Source organism: Podarcis tiliguerta (assembly GCF_965153285.1).
Source record: "Podarcis tiliguerta genome assembly, chromosome: 10".
Taxonomy (NCBI): domain Eukaryota; kingdom Metazoa; phylum Chordata; class Lepidosauria; order Squamata; family Lacertidae; genus Podarcis; species Podarcis tiliguerta.
The window spans coordinates 15,890,017-15,904,871 of record NC_139543.1 but is presented as its reverse complement, the minus strand read 5'-3'; the positions used below and the strand labels follow the sequence as shown (position 1 = coordinate 15,904,871).

The following is a 14,855-nucleotide window of genomic DNA, read 5'->3' as shown; positions in this document are numbered from 1 at the left end:
GCCTCAGAACGTCAGCTACCCTGAGGGTATTTCCTCTTCCACATAGATATCAAATCCAGCTGTTTGGTTTTCAGATGGAGCTGTGCGAAACATGAATGTATTAATCATGAAAGCTTTTATCCTTTTCCTTCCCTCTCCTCCCCTCCGCTCCCAGACACCACGAAGCGAGTTGATAGCTAAGATGGCTTAGTGTTTCTGTGTTTCTGTCTAGGGCAGTAATCTCAACAAAGCTATGACATTGGAAGAGGCGCGAGCATTCGTGGGAGAGGAGCCCTGCGTCATCAAAACCCTGACGGAGAACGATTTGTACTGTGAGCCACCGGAAGTGCAGCCCCCGCCCAAGAGAAGGCAGAAGAGAGATACGGTTAATAACCTGCCAGAATTCAGCGTAGGTCACATTTATCTGTCTTTTTAACAACACATATAAGGTGTGCGGCACAGAGGGCATCTTGTTTTGAAGTGGCAATAATAAAGAGCCTTCTTTTTACGCATGATTTGTGCTTCCAAAGAGCACGGGCAGAAGAAAACCATTCTCCCGTTCGCCACTCCTTGCCTAGAAACAGAATGGGTGAAAGCAAGTGTTAGCTTTCTTTTGCTAAGGCCTGGGCTGTACTGGTACTTAAATGTGCATCGACCTAGATCAGTGTTTCCCAAACTTGGGTCTCCAGCAGCTTGCTCCATCATCCCTGACCACTGTTCTTGATAGCTAGGGATGATGGGAGTTGTAGTCCAAAAACAGCTGAAGAGGAGACCCAAGTTTGGGAAACTCTGGTCTAGATTCAGGGCCACCCTACCAGCACAAGCAACCCCAAGCAGATGCTTGAGGAAGCAGTACTTTTGGAAGAGTCAGTGAAATATGTGATCTGGGAAATGCACCCCAGAGAACTGCGGTCTTATTTATTTAAAGAAAGAAGTTATAAACCACTCACCATTCACAAATATTGTGGTGGTATCCAAAAAGAAAATTACGAAGTTAAAACAATAAAAACACATTCAATCCATCTGATATACAGTGCCACAGCTTAATGTTTACAGCAGACGTAGTCAATGTGGAGCCTTGAGGATGCTTGTGGACAGTTAACTCCCAGCATCCCTGACCATTAGTCATGATGGCTGCAGGCTAATGAAGATAGAGTCCAATAACATCTAGAAGGCCCCATGTTGCTCCTCCTGGTGTATTGGGACAAGGGTGGTGCCGTGGTCTAAACCACTGAGCCTCCTGGGCTTGCTGATCAGAAGGTCGGCGGTTCGAATCTGTACAACAGAGTAAGCTCCCGTTGCTCTGTCCCAGCTCCTGTCAACCTAGCAGTTCGAAATCATGCCAGTGCAAGTAGATAAATAGGTACCGCTGCAGTGGGAAGGTAAGCGGCGTTTCCGAGTGCCCTGTTTTCCATCACGGTGTTCCATTGTGCCAGAAGCCATTTAGTCATGCTGGCCACATGACCCGGAAAGCTGTCTGTGGAGAAACGCCAGCTCCCTCGGCCTGAAAGACAGTCGCCTTCGACTGGACTTAACTGTCCAGGGGTCCTTTACCTTTTACTCCTGGTGTGCAGGAGTGGCCAGATCCCCCTGCTATTGTCTTTTAGATGTCTAGTCAACATACATTTGTTTTTTAAAACGTTTGGATTGATCTAATAATTTTGTTGCCTGGTTTTGTGTTTGATTTTGATTGTGTATTTAGTATTCAAGTCTGGGTTAAGTTTTGCAACTTTATAGAGCTGAAAGCTTTGTAGGCGGCAATCGGATTTAGGTAGGGTACTACTAAGTGAAGGACTAACTAAACCTGCACACCCATCTGAGGCCTTGCTCTGCTTTCAGTTGGCTGCAACGCAGGAGCAGCCTTATTAAAGGCAGTCAGTCACTGGCAGAACCCCCTTCCCTAAAGAGGTCCAGTTAGCTTCCTCTTTTGGGGGGAGAGTAGAAAGATTGCCGGAAGAAATATCAACAACCTCAGATATGCAGATGACACAACCTTGATGGCAGAAAGTGAGGAGGAATTAAAGAACCTTTTATTGAGGGTGAAAGAGGAGAGCGCAAAATATGGTCTGAAGCTCAACATCAAAAAAAACGAAGATCATGACCACTGGTCCCATCACCTCCTGGCAAATAGAAGGGGAAGAAATGGAGGCAGTAAGAGATCTTACTTTCTTGGGCTCCATGATCACGCCTGCTTCTTGGGAGAAAAGCAATGACAAACCTAGACAGCATCTTAAAAAGTAGAGACATCACCTTGCCAACAAAGGTCCATATAGTAAAAGCTATGGTTTTCCCAGTAGTGATGTATGGAAGTGAGAGCTGGACCATAAAGAAGGCTGATCGCCGAAGAATTGATGCTTTTGAATTATGGTGCTGGAGGAGACTCTTGAGAGTCCCATGGACTGCAAGAAGATCAAACCTCTCCATTCTGAAGGAAATCAGCCCTGAGTGCTCACTGGAAGGACAGATCGTGAAGCTGAGGCTCCAATACTTTGGCCACCTCATGAGAAGAGAAGACTCCCTGGAAAAGACCCTGATGTTGGGGAAAATGGAGGGCACAAGGAGAAGGGGACGACAGAGGATAAGATGGTTGGATGGTATTCTTGAAGCTACCAGCATGAGTTTGATCAAACTGTGGGAGGCAGTGGAGGACAGGAGTGCCTGGCGTGCTCTGGTTCATGGGGTCACGAAGAGTCGGACACGACTAAACGACTAAACAACAACAACAGAAAGACCCTCTTTTGTGATTTCCATGCATCTAATCTTCCCTATGTTTATAATCTCCTACTGTAGTTTTGCCATATTTTATTTTGACCTCTATCATTCTCTCTCTCCTTGCTGCCGTTTTCATCAGTGTTATGCTCCTGATTTTGATTGTATTGGTGTTACTGTTATTTTATTTCTGTGTTTTAATTTAGAAGCCACTTTGGTGTCCCTTTAAGCCTGAAAGGTGGGGTAGAAATTTCTAATTAACTTGATGTTTTATGCTGGGCAATCCCTTCACGGTGGTTTGTGTTTGTAGCTATCCTTACCCACTGGCCTGCCTTCATCCTCTCCCATTTTGATGATTTTGAATTGTTAGCATATAGTAAGGATTAATTAGTTAGGCTGCAAACTTCACCCCCTTTACCTGAGGGTAAACACCCAATTGTATTCAGTAGAACTTACTTCTGAGTAAATGTGGTTAGGATAAGCGAGTTAACCTGGCACTCATAGTACTGTTTTAAGGTTGGACTTTATCTATCCTACATTTGAATATATTATATTCTTTGGATATATCTGGGAACATAAGCTCAGTTGTTCCAGGGACGGGGAACAAAGGGGCATAGATCTAAAACATCATAATGCATAATAAAATCATGCTGTCTGATTATTAACTTACAAAGTGCACTTATTTATCTAGGTGAAATTTGGCTTCAAAGAATGGATCCTAGGAAGAGTTGAGTATACCCAAGTGAGTGACATACCACTAGGCTTGATCTTGCCATTGGTATTAATTCCCATGGTGGCAATTATCATCATCTCAATCTTCTGCTACAGGTAAGATGTGGTTATCAGTCATCAGATAATATTGAAATGCCAGAGGCAAAAGCTGATGGTGAAGGGAAATGGGTCTGCAGAGAAATTATTTGTGATGATTCCCAGTGTTCACACATGCGGTTCTGTGTGAAATAGAATATCACATTGCTTCAGGGCTTTTTTTTCAACCCTCACTGATGCTAATCATCCTATATCTTGGAGCTGTACATATGTGCAATCAAAGATATATTCTAAGCAGGATGTGGGGAACATAGATGTGGTTAGCATTTCTTTCTGCCGGTTTTTGAAGGTTTCTAAATATTAAGATGATTGGTTTACTGTGCATTTTCTGTACATGTCATGATAGGGGGTGGGCATGTATTGTATATCTTTAGTCAAAGCAAAGGCAGATGATTCTTTCTAACATGGTATTGGAAACAACAAAAGGTCATTATATCTGTCTTCAGAGAGCAACTTCATGGAAGAAAATGGGTGACTTTGGAATGCAAAATACAGGTGTATTTTTGTAGGAAAGGATTAGGATGTTTAGGTTCCTACCACCTGTATTCAGGAATCTTTCCTTGGGGGGGGATCTATGCTGAACTCTTGAGATGTTTATAATGTATATTTTTGCAAGGAGAGGCATTGTTTTATATCTGAGTTATCTTACGAAAGACCAGAAAAATGAGCGGAGGTTATCAAATCTGTTTCAATTGCAGAAACCCAGTACTGAAAACTCCACAGGTTCTGTTTCTGTGCAGTGTCTGAACACATTTGCACCCTACAGAATACTCCCAAGTGTTTCTTCTTGTTCACAACTAGTTCTCCACGCTCAAAATTGTGTGTTTCCCTTCTGAATGAATACGTGTTCGGAAAACATATTCGGGGGGGGGGGCAACCTAACTGTGTAGAGGGTAATCTGAGTGCTTCTTACAGCAATGAGATTTAAATTGAAACTTGCACATGACTAATGTTGAAAGGCTGCAACTAACCTGAGCATTAAGAACGGTATTGATAAAGCACGCTGCCATTAGTCCAGGTTCATAAAACAACTGTGAAATAGACCAGCAGCAATTATTACTCAACTTCATTCAACAGTTAATAGTTTTCTTTTGAATAAAATCCATTCTTTGAGGTAAATTTTTAAACAATCCTGGCTGCAGTAAAATCAATAGAGCCTTGTTAATTTTGTGCCAGCTTAAATTTCAGCCTTTTGTTTTCTTTTCTCCCCCCCCCCCACCCCTCTGCCTTCTCAGTTTTAAAAGATCAGGAGGAAAAAGACTGCGCTTCGGAAGATCCCTCTGGCCTTTTGCATGGCTGTGTTGTAAAATGATTTATTTTTACCGCCTGTAACTTTTCTGTACTCTCTGTTTCTATTCCTTATAGACGGCAAAGCGAACAAGCAGAACGAGAATACGAAAAAATTAAATCACAACTTGAAGGCTTGGAGGAAAGCGTCAGAGACCGGTGCAAAAAGGAATTTACAGGTATGACTTATACCTAATTTCTTGTGGGGCCTCCGGAGAAATCACAAGATGTGTCGAAATGCTGCCACTGTCTGCCTTAAACTGCCTTCTGAGGATATGCAGGAGGCGCAACCGTTCTAGATTACAGCGTGTTGACATGCGCATTGCATAGTCATGTGGCAATTAAATGCAAAGGCCGTCAAAAAGAGAATACATAAAAGGAACCGACGGGGTTTGTTTTTTAATGTAAAAGGAAAAGAAGTACCTGGAACTAAATTGGCAACAGGGAGTCAGGCCTCTTTTGCCCTGAAGATGTTCCTACTATAACGCAGTTTGTGGCAGCAGTGTGGAGTGGGGTGGCAGGTGAAGGAGCAACATGCTGAAACGGGGTACAAATGGCCACAACATTTTATTGGCTGCTGGTCACAGCGTTTGCCTAGGCATTAGACAAGGTTCCAGTCCTCAGGCAATCTATAACTACTGAACTGGCACAACCACGCTAACACACTAGAAAAACATTGTTGGGAGTAGTAGGCATCTTGGGCTCGCCACTTCACAAACAGATACCATGGTCCCGTCCTGTAATTTGGGGGTGCGGCAGATGTGCCAGCTGTCAAACTGGGATTGGGCCCTGAATTGTCACCCTTATACCAGTGGGGAGCAAGGGAGTCCATCTCTGTTTACTCCTGCAGGAGGCCTCCAATTGCCCTGAGCGAGAAGTTATGCCAGAAATACGGACCAATGTAGTTAAGCCATAGACTTAAGAAGATTGCTGCGAGGAAGGCAGAAATCCTGTATTGCTCAGATAAGGCACACAGATATGAGTAAAATGCCTTTCCAACCCCATCAACTGGTAGCTAACAGCAGCCTAGCTTTTCTACTTTGTTTTTTCCTCCTCCCACCCCTCCTTTGTATAACAACTTACCAGATGTCAAACTTTTGAGACATTTTGGTTAGTCCCAGTAAAGGTATTGCCCAACTCTGAATTTTGGAGGGTTCCCCCCCACCCTTACGGACCAGTACAGCTAACTCTGCTTTTGCATCTTCTGCCAGCTCCTATCTAGTTTTTGGGCTTCTCCCTGCCCTAAAAATTGACCCTGTTTCTCCAGCTCTGTCCTTTTCCTTCAGTTCTGACTGTTTCACCAGACTGAGTTTGACTTGTAGCTTAGTGAGGACTTGCCAAAAAGTACCAGTGCTCACTGGTTATGTGACAGCCTGCTCTCTGACCATAGGGAATGTTTACAAAACAAAGAAAATGTGGGTAAATGAAAAATATTGCTGAGACAACAAGTTGATTGACTCTGAGTACTGGTCAGTCAAGAAACCAGAAGCCCTCTGTTTTGTCCCTTTGTAAGGTGACAAAGCGATTCATCCTCTCCTGTGTCAAAACTTAAAGGCTCTTTGATCAACCAGATGTGTTGTCAGTGATAACGGATGAACTATTTAACCTCCTTCCTTCCTGCCAATAGCCTAGTTGTACTTGCATATTGATCTTTGCTCCTTCATGCACTGTTCTATCTGCCATTTATATTTTAAAATGATAAAAAGAGAAACTTCAGACTTAACTGGCATAGCAGCTATGTCCCAACCCCAAATAAACGGACGAGCCTCTGATCTGTTCTCTCAGTTGCTTTATTAGGGACAGATTTTTAAATGAATTTCAAGCCTTAGAATCTGACTCTTTTTCACATTTGCTTCCCTTAACTAACATTTGACAGAGATGCAATTTGGCTCAAATGCTACAGTTCTTAGAAGAGAGAACCTTGGTTTAAAAAATCACAGCAGCTGCACAAAAATCCACTGTTCATTATTAGACCTTCATAGTGAAAGAAAAATGAGAGCTTTTTATTTTCCTCTCATTTCTGAGCATTATGCATTCCTGCCATATCTTCATATGTGAAGTGGGTGAAACCATCTTTTGTAATCTTACAAAACCCGTTAACATTGCTGTTCATGCTAAGACACCTTTAATCTTCTCTTTTTAACTTCTGCTCAGTGTTGGACACTAAAAATCCCATGAAGCAGTTTACCTTGGTGTGCATGATATTCCTGTGTGTGCACAGTAACAAATTCATGGAATGCCGACCCACGAATTCCCGATAAAATATGTTTTGTGGTTATAAATTGTCATAGTTCTGTTTCTTTACATATCCTTGTACTTGATTCGCCGATATTCATGTAGCACTTGGTAATGTAGTTTGAAATAAAAGTAAAATTGTAACAGTCCTGGAATGAATTTTCAGCCTGCTAGAAATTCCACAGTTTAAAATGATGCAATAGTTAAAAACAACACAGAACAGCCTGCGGGAATAGCTTTGTGAAAGTGCAGTGTTTATCTATCCAGTGAGGGAACCGGTTGCATCCCTGTATCAAGGTCATTTCATACTATGTATGACAATATGAAGGCCCCAAGACCAGCCCCTTGTTAAAATAAATTCACACGGACACAGAATATTTAGTTTAAGGTTATTGGCAAAATTTTAGGCCACAACTTTATTGAATTACAGAAATGTGAGCAGTATTGGCTTAGGCATTGGCATAGACTATATCGGACTCCTGCCCACTTTGCAGGTGGTCAATAAGGGTAAACCACCCCAAGAGAAAGCCACATCGGGGGAACCCGCCTGTAGTTTTCTTCGGTGTTCCCAGAGGCCTGGCATGGCCCTAGCTCCTCAAGTGGACTTCAGACAGGAACCAGGCCCCGGATTCCTTTAACAGAATACCCTTGGTCAATGGAGGGGCAGGCGATGGCCGACCTCCCTTCCCCCACAAATCAATGAGCCAATGCCTAACCGCCAAACCTTACAAAGTTGTGACGATTGCTAAGAGGTAGGCGAAAACCAAGTGGCCCGTGCCAGTTTGCCAAGTGGAAAAATTCCTATCTGGCCCCTGTCCCAAGACAGGCGACCAACCAACATCCAACAGGCCAGAGAACACATCAATTACAGGGAGAGTGGGCGGGTGTTCAGCAGCGCGAAGCAGGTGCACAGCCCACGTCGCGCTGCCGCTTTTAAACCCCCCCCCCAATCCCCCCGCTCAAAATGATTGGCCAATAGGCCTGGGGTGATCATGATGCCACCCTGGCATGAAAACATCACTCCCCCCACGCCAGGGTGGGGGGAGGAACCAGGCTGAGGGCGTGCCCACAACCAGGACCATTCTAAAGATGATCTCACTTACTGCTATCAACTCTGTAAAGTTGGGGGCCACATTTCCTTCTGGACAACCTTCTGAGAGCCACATGGCAGTGATGGGTGGGGCCAGAGGCAAAATGGGTAGAGCAACAAATGTAAATGTTGTCTTTGTACAGTGGGCTAGAGTCTACACATTCTCACAAACTCCTCTCTGCCCTCTGTCCTGACACACAAGAGGCATCATCCGAGTGCAAGGACACATTCTAACCGAGCAACAACCCTTGGGGTGCAGAGCAACACCAGTGAGAGTTGAGGCCTCAGAAAATGTCCAAGAGGCTTGAAGGGGCCATATTGGGCCCCCAGGCCTGAGGTTCCCTGCATAGAACAGGATGTAGAACATGGCTTTTGTCCATAGTTCTAAGGACATAAGCTCCTTAAGATACACAGGGCCAAGACTATTTGGATCTTCAGTAGTCATCACAAGTGATTTGAACTGGGCTCGGAAGCAGTCGGTCTAAGTGAGTTGAGATATTACTTATGTTCTTCTAGTGGCTTTCCCCCATAAAGAGGCAATCTGTGGATTCTGCATTAGTTGCGGCTTCCAAACCAACTTCAAAGGTAAAGCTCCCTGTAGCGATCCCATTGGAGGTTGCTAAATTCTTCAAGAGCCAAATCCCCCAAAGATGGCTTTCTCTGAGGTGATCAGAGGTGATCAGAAGCAACTCAACCAATTCATTTCCACTCATCCCAGTTTCCAGCATCCTGTCACAGTCTAGCTCGAAGTGGAAATAAGAGACAGGGAAGCTTGATATTTAGTGGCTGGGGGTCACTGCTACAATGAGACATAATCATGGGGGGACAAGATCTCCTGACAGAAGATGGTTTCACATCCACTGGAGCGGGTAGTGGGTGGTACTGAGCAAATTTCCCTTCTGGAAACAGTTCAGCTTTGCTGTGTACTGGGCTTCATTCCTCTCCCCCATTTTCCAAAATATGATTTGGGATGAGGAGGATGTGGTGCTCCTCTTGTGTCCAGAGGGGGAAGCATTTCCTATAGGCCTTGAGGTTTAGGTTTGAGGTAACAGGGCAGGGACAGAGTGTGAAAAACTGGACTAGTCCCCATGCCTTGCTCTTATAGTAATTGTCTTCCAAAATAAGTATACAAACTTGACAGGCCCTTGGTGGTGGATTAATAATAATAATAATAATAATAATAATAATAATAATAATAATTTTTGCTATTATATGCCTCCCATCTGGCTGGGTGGCTTCCAACACAGATAGAAACGTAATAAAACATCAGGCATTAAAAACTTCCTGATACAGAGCTGCCTTCATATGTCTTCTGAAAGTGGTGTGGTTCCTTATCCCCTTGACATCTGATGGGAGGACAACCACTGCCAAGAAGGCCCTCTGCCTGGTTCCCTGTAGCTTCACTTTTTGCAGTGAGGGAACCACCAGAAGGCCCTCAGTGTCCGGCCTGGACATTGGGCCAGTGAGGTCTAATGGATATAGAGTTTAACATAGGAGTGAGACCTTGGTTCAAAGCCCTTACAACATGGCAGTCTCTTCGTCTCAGTAGGTTTTGTATGGAAGGCTACAGCAATCCATATTATACTTTGAAATCTAGATAGGATAAGTACCATGCAGCATTCTTATGTTGTCCCAGTTAACAAGACCATTGGCTCCAGATAGTTTATATCTCAAACTAGAATGCAGAATGCATTTACTCTCCAGTAAATAAAGTAATTTTCTCACAACTGTGTTCTAAATTGAAACTCCTGTCAAGATTATTTCTTCATGCAACTAATTCTGTTAAGCGAGCTTCCACTGGGAAAACAAGTTTTACTGTAAGGTGCAAATCTTGCTAAATGAGACCGAAATGGAAATGGAAGTAAAGTTGAAAGGGTGCTTCAGTTAAAAAATCAGGATATTGATGTTTCCCCCTTCAAAGTAGCAAAGGCTGAATCAATAGTTTATTTTCCACTGAAATCTTTAAAATGTTGCCTCTTGTAGATTTGATGATAGAAATGGAAGATCAGACAAACGATGTTAACGAAGTAGGAATTCCTGTGCTGGACTACAAAACATATACAGACAGAGTCTTCTTCCTGCCATCCAAAGACGGAGAAAAAGATGTCATGATCACTGGGAGGCTGGATATTCCTGAAGCTCGACGGCAAACAGTAGAACAGGCACTGAATCAATTCTCCAATCTGCTCAATAGTAAATCATTTCTCATTAATGTAAGTAAAAAGTGAAAGGTCCCTTTTGTGTCCTTGAAATGCATTTTTGCCTGATATATATTTACAGCAACAAAATTAGTCTGCATATTTTTGCCATGTATATTTTGCAAAAGGCTGTGTGAACAATGTAAATAATATCTCAAGTAGTTTGACACTGCTCCTGTCATTCCCTCTGTGATATTGAGCTGAAATATTATTAGCTCCTTCCATGAACTATTCATATCCATTTTGATCACTGCACTAGCCATTCGGTGTGACAATAAATAAAAGGAGTGTTTTAAAATGCCTAGATCTAAAAGTTATTTAAAAGAAAATTTCAATCTGAGAAAGAGTAAAAGGTTGTATATCTTATATAGATCATTTGTATCCTCTTTGAGACTTAACCGAGAAATGCTTTAGAAATCCCCATTTCTGCCTTTTTCCTTTAACAAATGGTGTCCCAAACATAATGCACCAAATGGCAGCGTGACAGTTCATTGTTAGGTGAAGTTTATCGTATTGCAAATGACAAACACAATGCTGAATGGTGTAGTTAAACAAAGGCATCACTTCATTTGGCAATAAAAAATGCCAAGCTGTAGTTAGTACTGTTGTGGTATATTTTGCCCAAAGCCCTATTCCTACATTTACTCACATGTAAGTTACTTACTTGTGGCAACAGGATCAGAGCCACACTTCTGACTGTAATTCTTTGCATCCCACTACTGTGCCGCCTCAAATCTTCATTGGTTAAAACTGAGAGGGGAACCTTCACACAAGGGGGAAACCCAATATGGTGGATTTCCTGCTCAGTGGAAGCCCCTCTATGGAAGCAACTGCTCATGCAAAGGATTCCCTTTTTGCACATCCATGTTCACCCTGCAAAGGTTGAGGATGGTGCAGCATAGGGACACTACGTTGGGGGGGGGGGTATGGCCAGAAGTGTACATGAGGAACCCATGTGAATCGTCTTTTTGGAATTGGTTACAGAATGAATGAAAGGAGTTGCTGAATCACATACCTGATGTTTTTCTGTTTTGTTTGTTTAGTTCATTCACACATTAGAAAACCAAAGAGAATTCTCTGCCCGTGCAAAAGTGTATTTTGCATCTCTCTTGACTGTGGCTTTGCATGGCAAGCTAGAATACTATACGGACATCATGAGGACATTGTTTTTGGAGCTGATGGAGCAGTACGTTGTGGCCAAAAATCCCAAACTGATGCTCAGAAGGTAGGGAAGGTTCCTTCAGTTACCCAGTTTCCATTGAAGTAAATAAAACTCCCATGATTTTTAACAGAGCACCTTATTGTGCCTGTTGCCTCCTTTCTCAAATATATCCATTACTATTTGTGCACTAGGATTCTAAGAACTTTAGTCCATGTTTGAGAGTGCAAGAGTAGGGCTGGGAAGGTCTAGGTTCAAATCCCTACTCAGCTATGAAGCTCATTGGGTGACCTTGGGGCCAATCATTACGTGTCTGCCTAATCTACCTTACAGTGCAGTTCTGAGAATACATTGGGAAGAGAAGAACCATACACATTTTATCCTGCCCTGTAGTAACAGAGGATATAAAACATGCTTTCAGTGAGGAATGTGATGCATGTTCTCCTGTCATATGATAGAGAGACAACCAGAGTTGTGAGCTGTGGTTTCTCCAGCAGGAAAAGCATCCTCCTCCAGACGTTTCTCTCAGATAGATACGTTACAATGAAGACCCCAGCGATTCTTCTGTGGCATATTTGTTATAGCAGTTAACTTAGTACTGGTTGAACAATATTCTTATGGTACTTCCCTATTGCTACCGGTATCAAAATACTTCTTCTTCTTTGGCGATCACTCGTAGCCGAGTAAGATTGTCTTCCATAAACATGATTTTAACAATGAGTCCGTAAATGACTGTGGAGGCCAATTCTGGACCCACACGTCCTTCCACAGTGAGGACATTGGTTCCCGGGCGGGAGTTGATCACGGTGTGGATTTGCCAAGCATGCCTTCCTCTTAGCACGTTTCTCCCTTTTGTCCTGAGATCGGGTGTCTTCAAAGCCCATGACACCTTTGGTAAAGGCTGTTCTCCAGCTGGAGCACTCACAGGCCAGTGTTTCCCAATTATCAGTATCTATACTACATTTTTTTAGATTTGCCTTGAGAGAGTCTTTAAACCTCTTTTGCTGATCACCAGCATCACGCTTTCCATTTTTAAGTTCGGAATACAGTAGTTCCTTTGGAAGACAATAATCAGGCCATCCGCACAACACCATCTATTTTCAACCTTATATTAGAAAGTAGAACTGCGCATTGAGGACTGCATGTCTTAATCTACAGATTTTGCGATGCGCCAGGAAGACACCTACAAATTAACACTTAAATGGCTAAGGGGGAAAGAATACAACATTCTAAGTACTATACCATGTTTGCTCACAAGTAAGTGGGAATGCGCATTACAAAACATGCCTATAATGAATCTACATGAGATTGTATGTGCTGGGTAAGGAATATAGGAAAGATTCTGGATTTTAGCTCTTGACAAATGCATGAATTCAGGCTGCACTAGCCATGTAGTTCAACATTTATTTGTTCATTTGTTTCAGATCAGAAACTGTGGTGGAGAGGATGCTTTCTAATTGGATGTCAATATGTTTATATCAGTACCTCAAGGTAAAATCTGAAATGCATGCACACTTTACACTTGCTGTGTTTTGGCATAATAACCAAACCACAGTTTGGTGTTACAAATAAGCCTCAGACTCATGTACTTCCACCTCCCTCCTGGGCAAGGATGAGTTCCAGGCATCATCATCATCATCATCATCATCATCATCATCAAATCTTTATTGTGGTCATAGACCAGCAATAAGTAGGGTGGGGTACAATCATTTAGAACAGGCATAGGCAAACTGGGCCCTCCAGATGTTTTGGGACTATAACTCCCATCATCCCTAGCTAACAGGACCAATGGTCAGGGATGGTGGGAATTGTAGTCTCAAAACATCTGGAGGGCCGAGTTTGCCTATGCCTGATTTAGAATCTGTAAAACATTTTGGAAATCTGAAAAGTATTAAAACGTAAGGTATATCTAAAGGACTATAAGAATATAAAAGAAACTAGAAGGATTCGAAGCATTAAACGGATGTGGGAGAGCATAAAAGGTTAGTATATAAAAGACTATAACTATCAATTTAGAGAGCACTCTGATGTGAGTGTTCATGAAATCTAGTTTGTGGCACAGGTCATCAGTTGTTTTCAGGCAAGTGCAAACCATAGCTTACTTATTTAGATAAAACTGAAAACTATACAGTGGTATCTCTGGTTACTTACTTAATTCGTTCCCGAGGTCCCTTCTTAACCTGAAACTGTTCTTAACCTGAAGCACCACTTCAGCTAATGGGGCCTCCCGCTGCTGCCACGCCGCTGCAACATAATTTCTGTTCTCATCCTGAAGCAAAGTTCTTAACCCGAGGTACTATTTCTGGGTTAGCAGAGTCTGTAACCTGAAGCATATGTAACCTGAAGCGTCTGTAACCTGAGGTACCACTGTAGCTTCCAGGTGACCATATGTGAACTTCAAGTCGGGAAGTGGCAGGCTACCAATCCCTGTCCACAACATCCCACTACATTACAGGTCCGCTTCCAGCCTTCCTGCAGTATAAAGATCTAAAGGACAAACCAAAGTGTGTTTAGGGGAACAGGCTTAGAAGCCTCCCTACAATCCAAAACCCAGATAATGCAAAGTTCCCAATTGTGGGGAGGCTTCTAAGTGCATTCAGATTAATGTGCCTTCAGACCATTGTACTCAACCCGTGAAGGTCAGTAGCAGCCAGGGCATGCATAAATGTAAGTTGAGTTGCATGCCTGATCTGCCTGCTCCTCACTTTCATCCCACATGCCTCCAACTGCATGAATATGGCTTGTGGTCTGCAGCAAAATGGGATCAGAAGTTGCTAATCCCCGTCTGCAAGAGGAAGGACGGAAAGTTTGTTCTCATAATGTCAGGTTAGGGTTCTGTGTTTGCTCAAACACTGCCACTGTTCATCTGTCAAAACATAGCTAATATTGACGTTGTCTTCCCTCGCCAATTTTTACAGGACAACGCAGGAGAACCTCTTTATAAGTTATTCAAGGCTATCAAACATCAAGTGGAAAAAGGCCCTGTGGATGCTGTGCAAATGAAGGCCAAATACACACTGAATGACACCGGTTTGCTGGGAGACGATGTGGAGTATTCACAACTGGTGCGTAACGTTTATAGACATTTCTTTCAGGAAATTGGTAAAATGGAATCTTTCTGAAATGCATCATTCCCTATTACCCAGCTGGTGTGGGGTTTTTTTGGGGGGGGTGAGGTTGCTTTTGTTTTGTTTTGTTTTTGTAAAACATAGATAATGGAGAAGTGCCATAGGGCCAAAAAATAACGATTAAGTAATTAATTTTCTTGCCCTGACTTGAACACAATAATTTGACATGAAGCCTTTGGTATTTTAGTGGATTAACCCAAAGAAGAAAAGGTAATGGCATTTTCAAATGTGAAGTCTCTCTT

The 14,855-nt window shown here is 42.8% G+C and overlaps 1 protein-coding gene across 4 annotated transcripts in view; it reads left to right on the top strand.

The window, feature by feature from the left end:
• Window positions 1-14,855, top strand: part of PLXNB2 (plexin B2) — a 337,649-nt gene that overhangs the window by 296,749 nt on the left and 26,045 nt on the right. For all 4 annotated transcript variants that reach the window (XM_083399241.1, XM_083399243.1, XM_083399242.1 and 1 more), the window contains 7 exons: window positions 212-388; window positions 3,380-3,516; window positions 4,882-4,982; window positions 10,112-10,341; window positions 11,370-11,551; window positions 12,910-12,976; window positions 14,404-14,550. In XM_083399241.1, coding sequence (XP_083255367.1) covers window positions 212-388; window positions 3,380-3,516; window positions 4,882-4,982; window positions 10,112-10,341; window positions 11,370-11,551; window positions 12,910-12,976; window positions 14,404-14,550 — 1,041 coding nt within the window. The remainder of the gene's footprint in view (window positions 1-211; window positions 389-3,379; window positions 3,517-4,881; window positions 4,983-10,111; window positions 10,342-11,369; window positions 11,552-12,909; window positions 12,977-14,403; window positions 14,551-14,855) is intronic.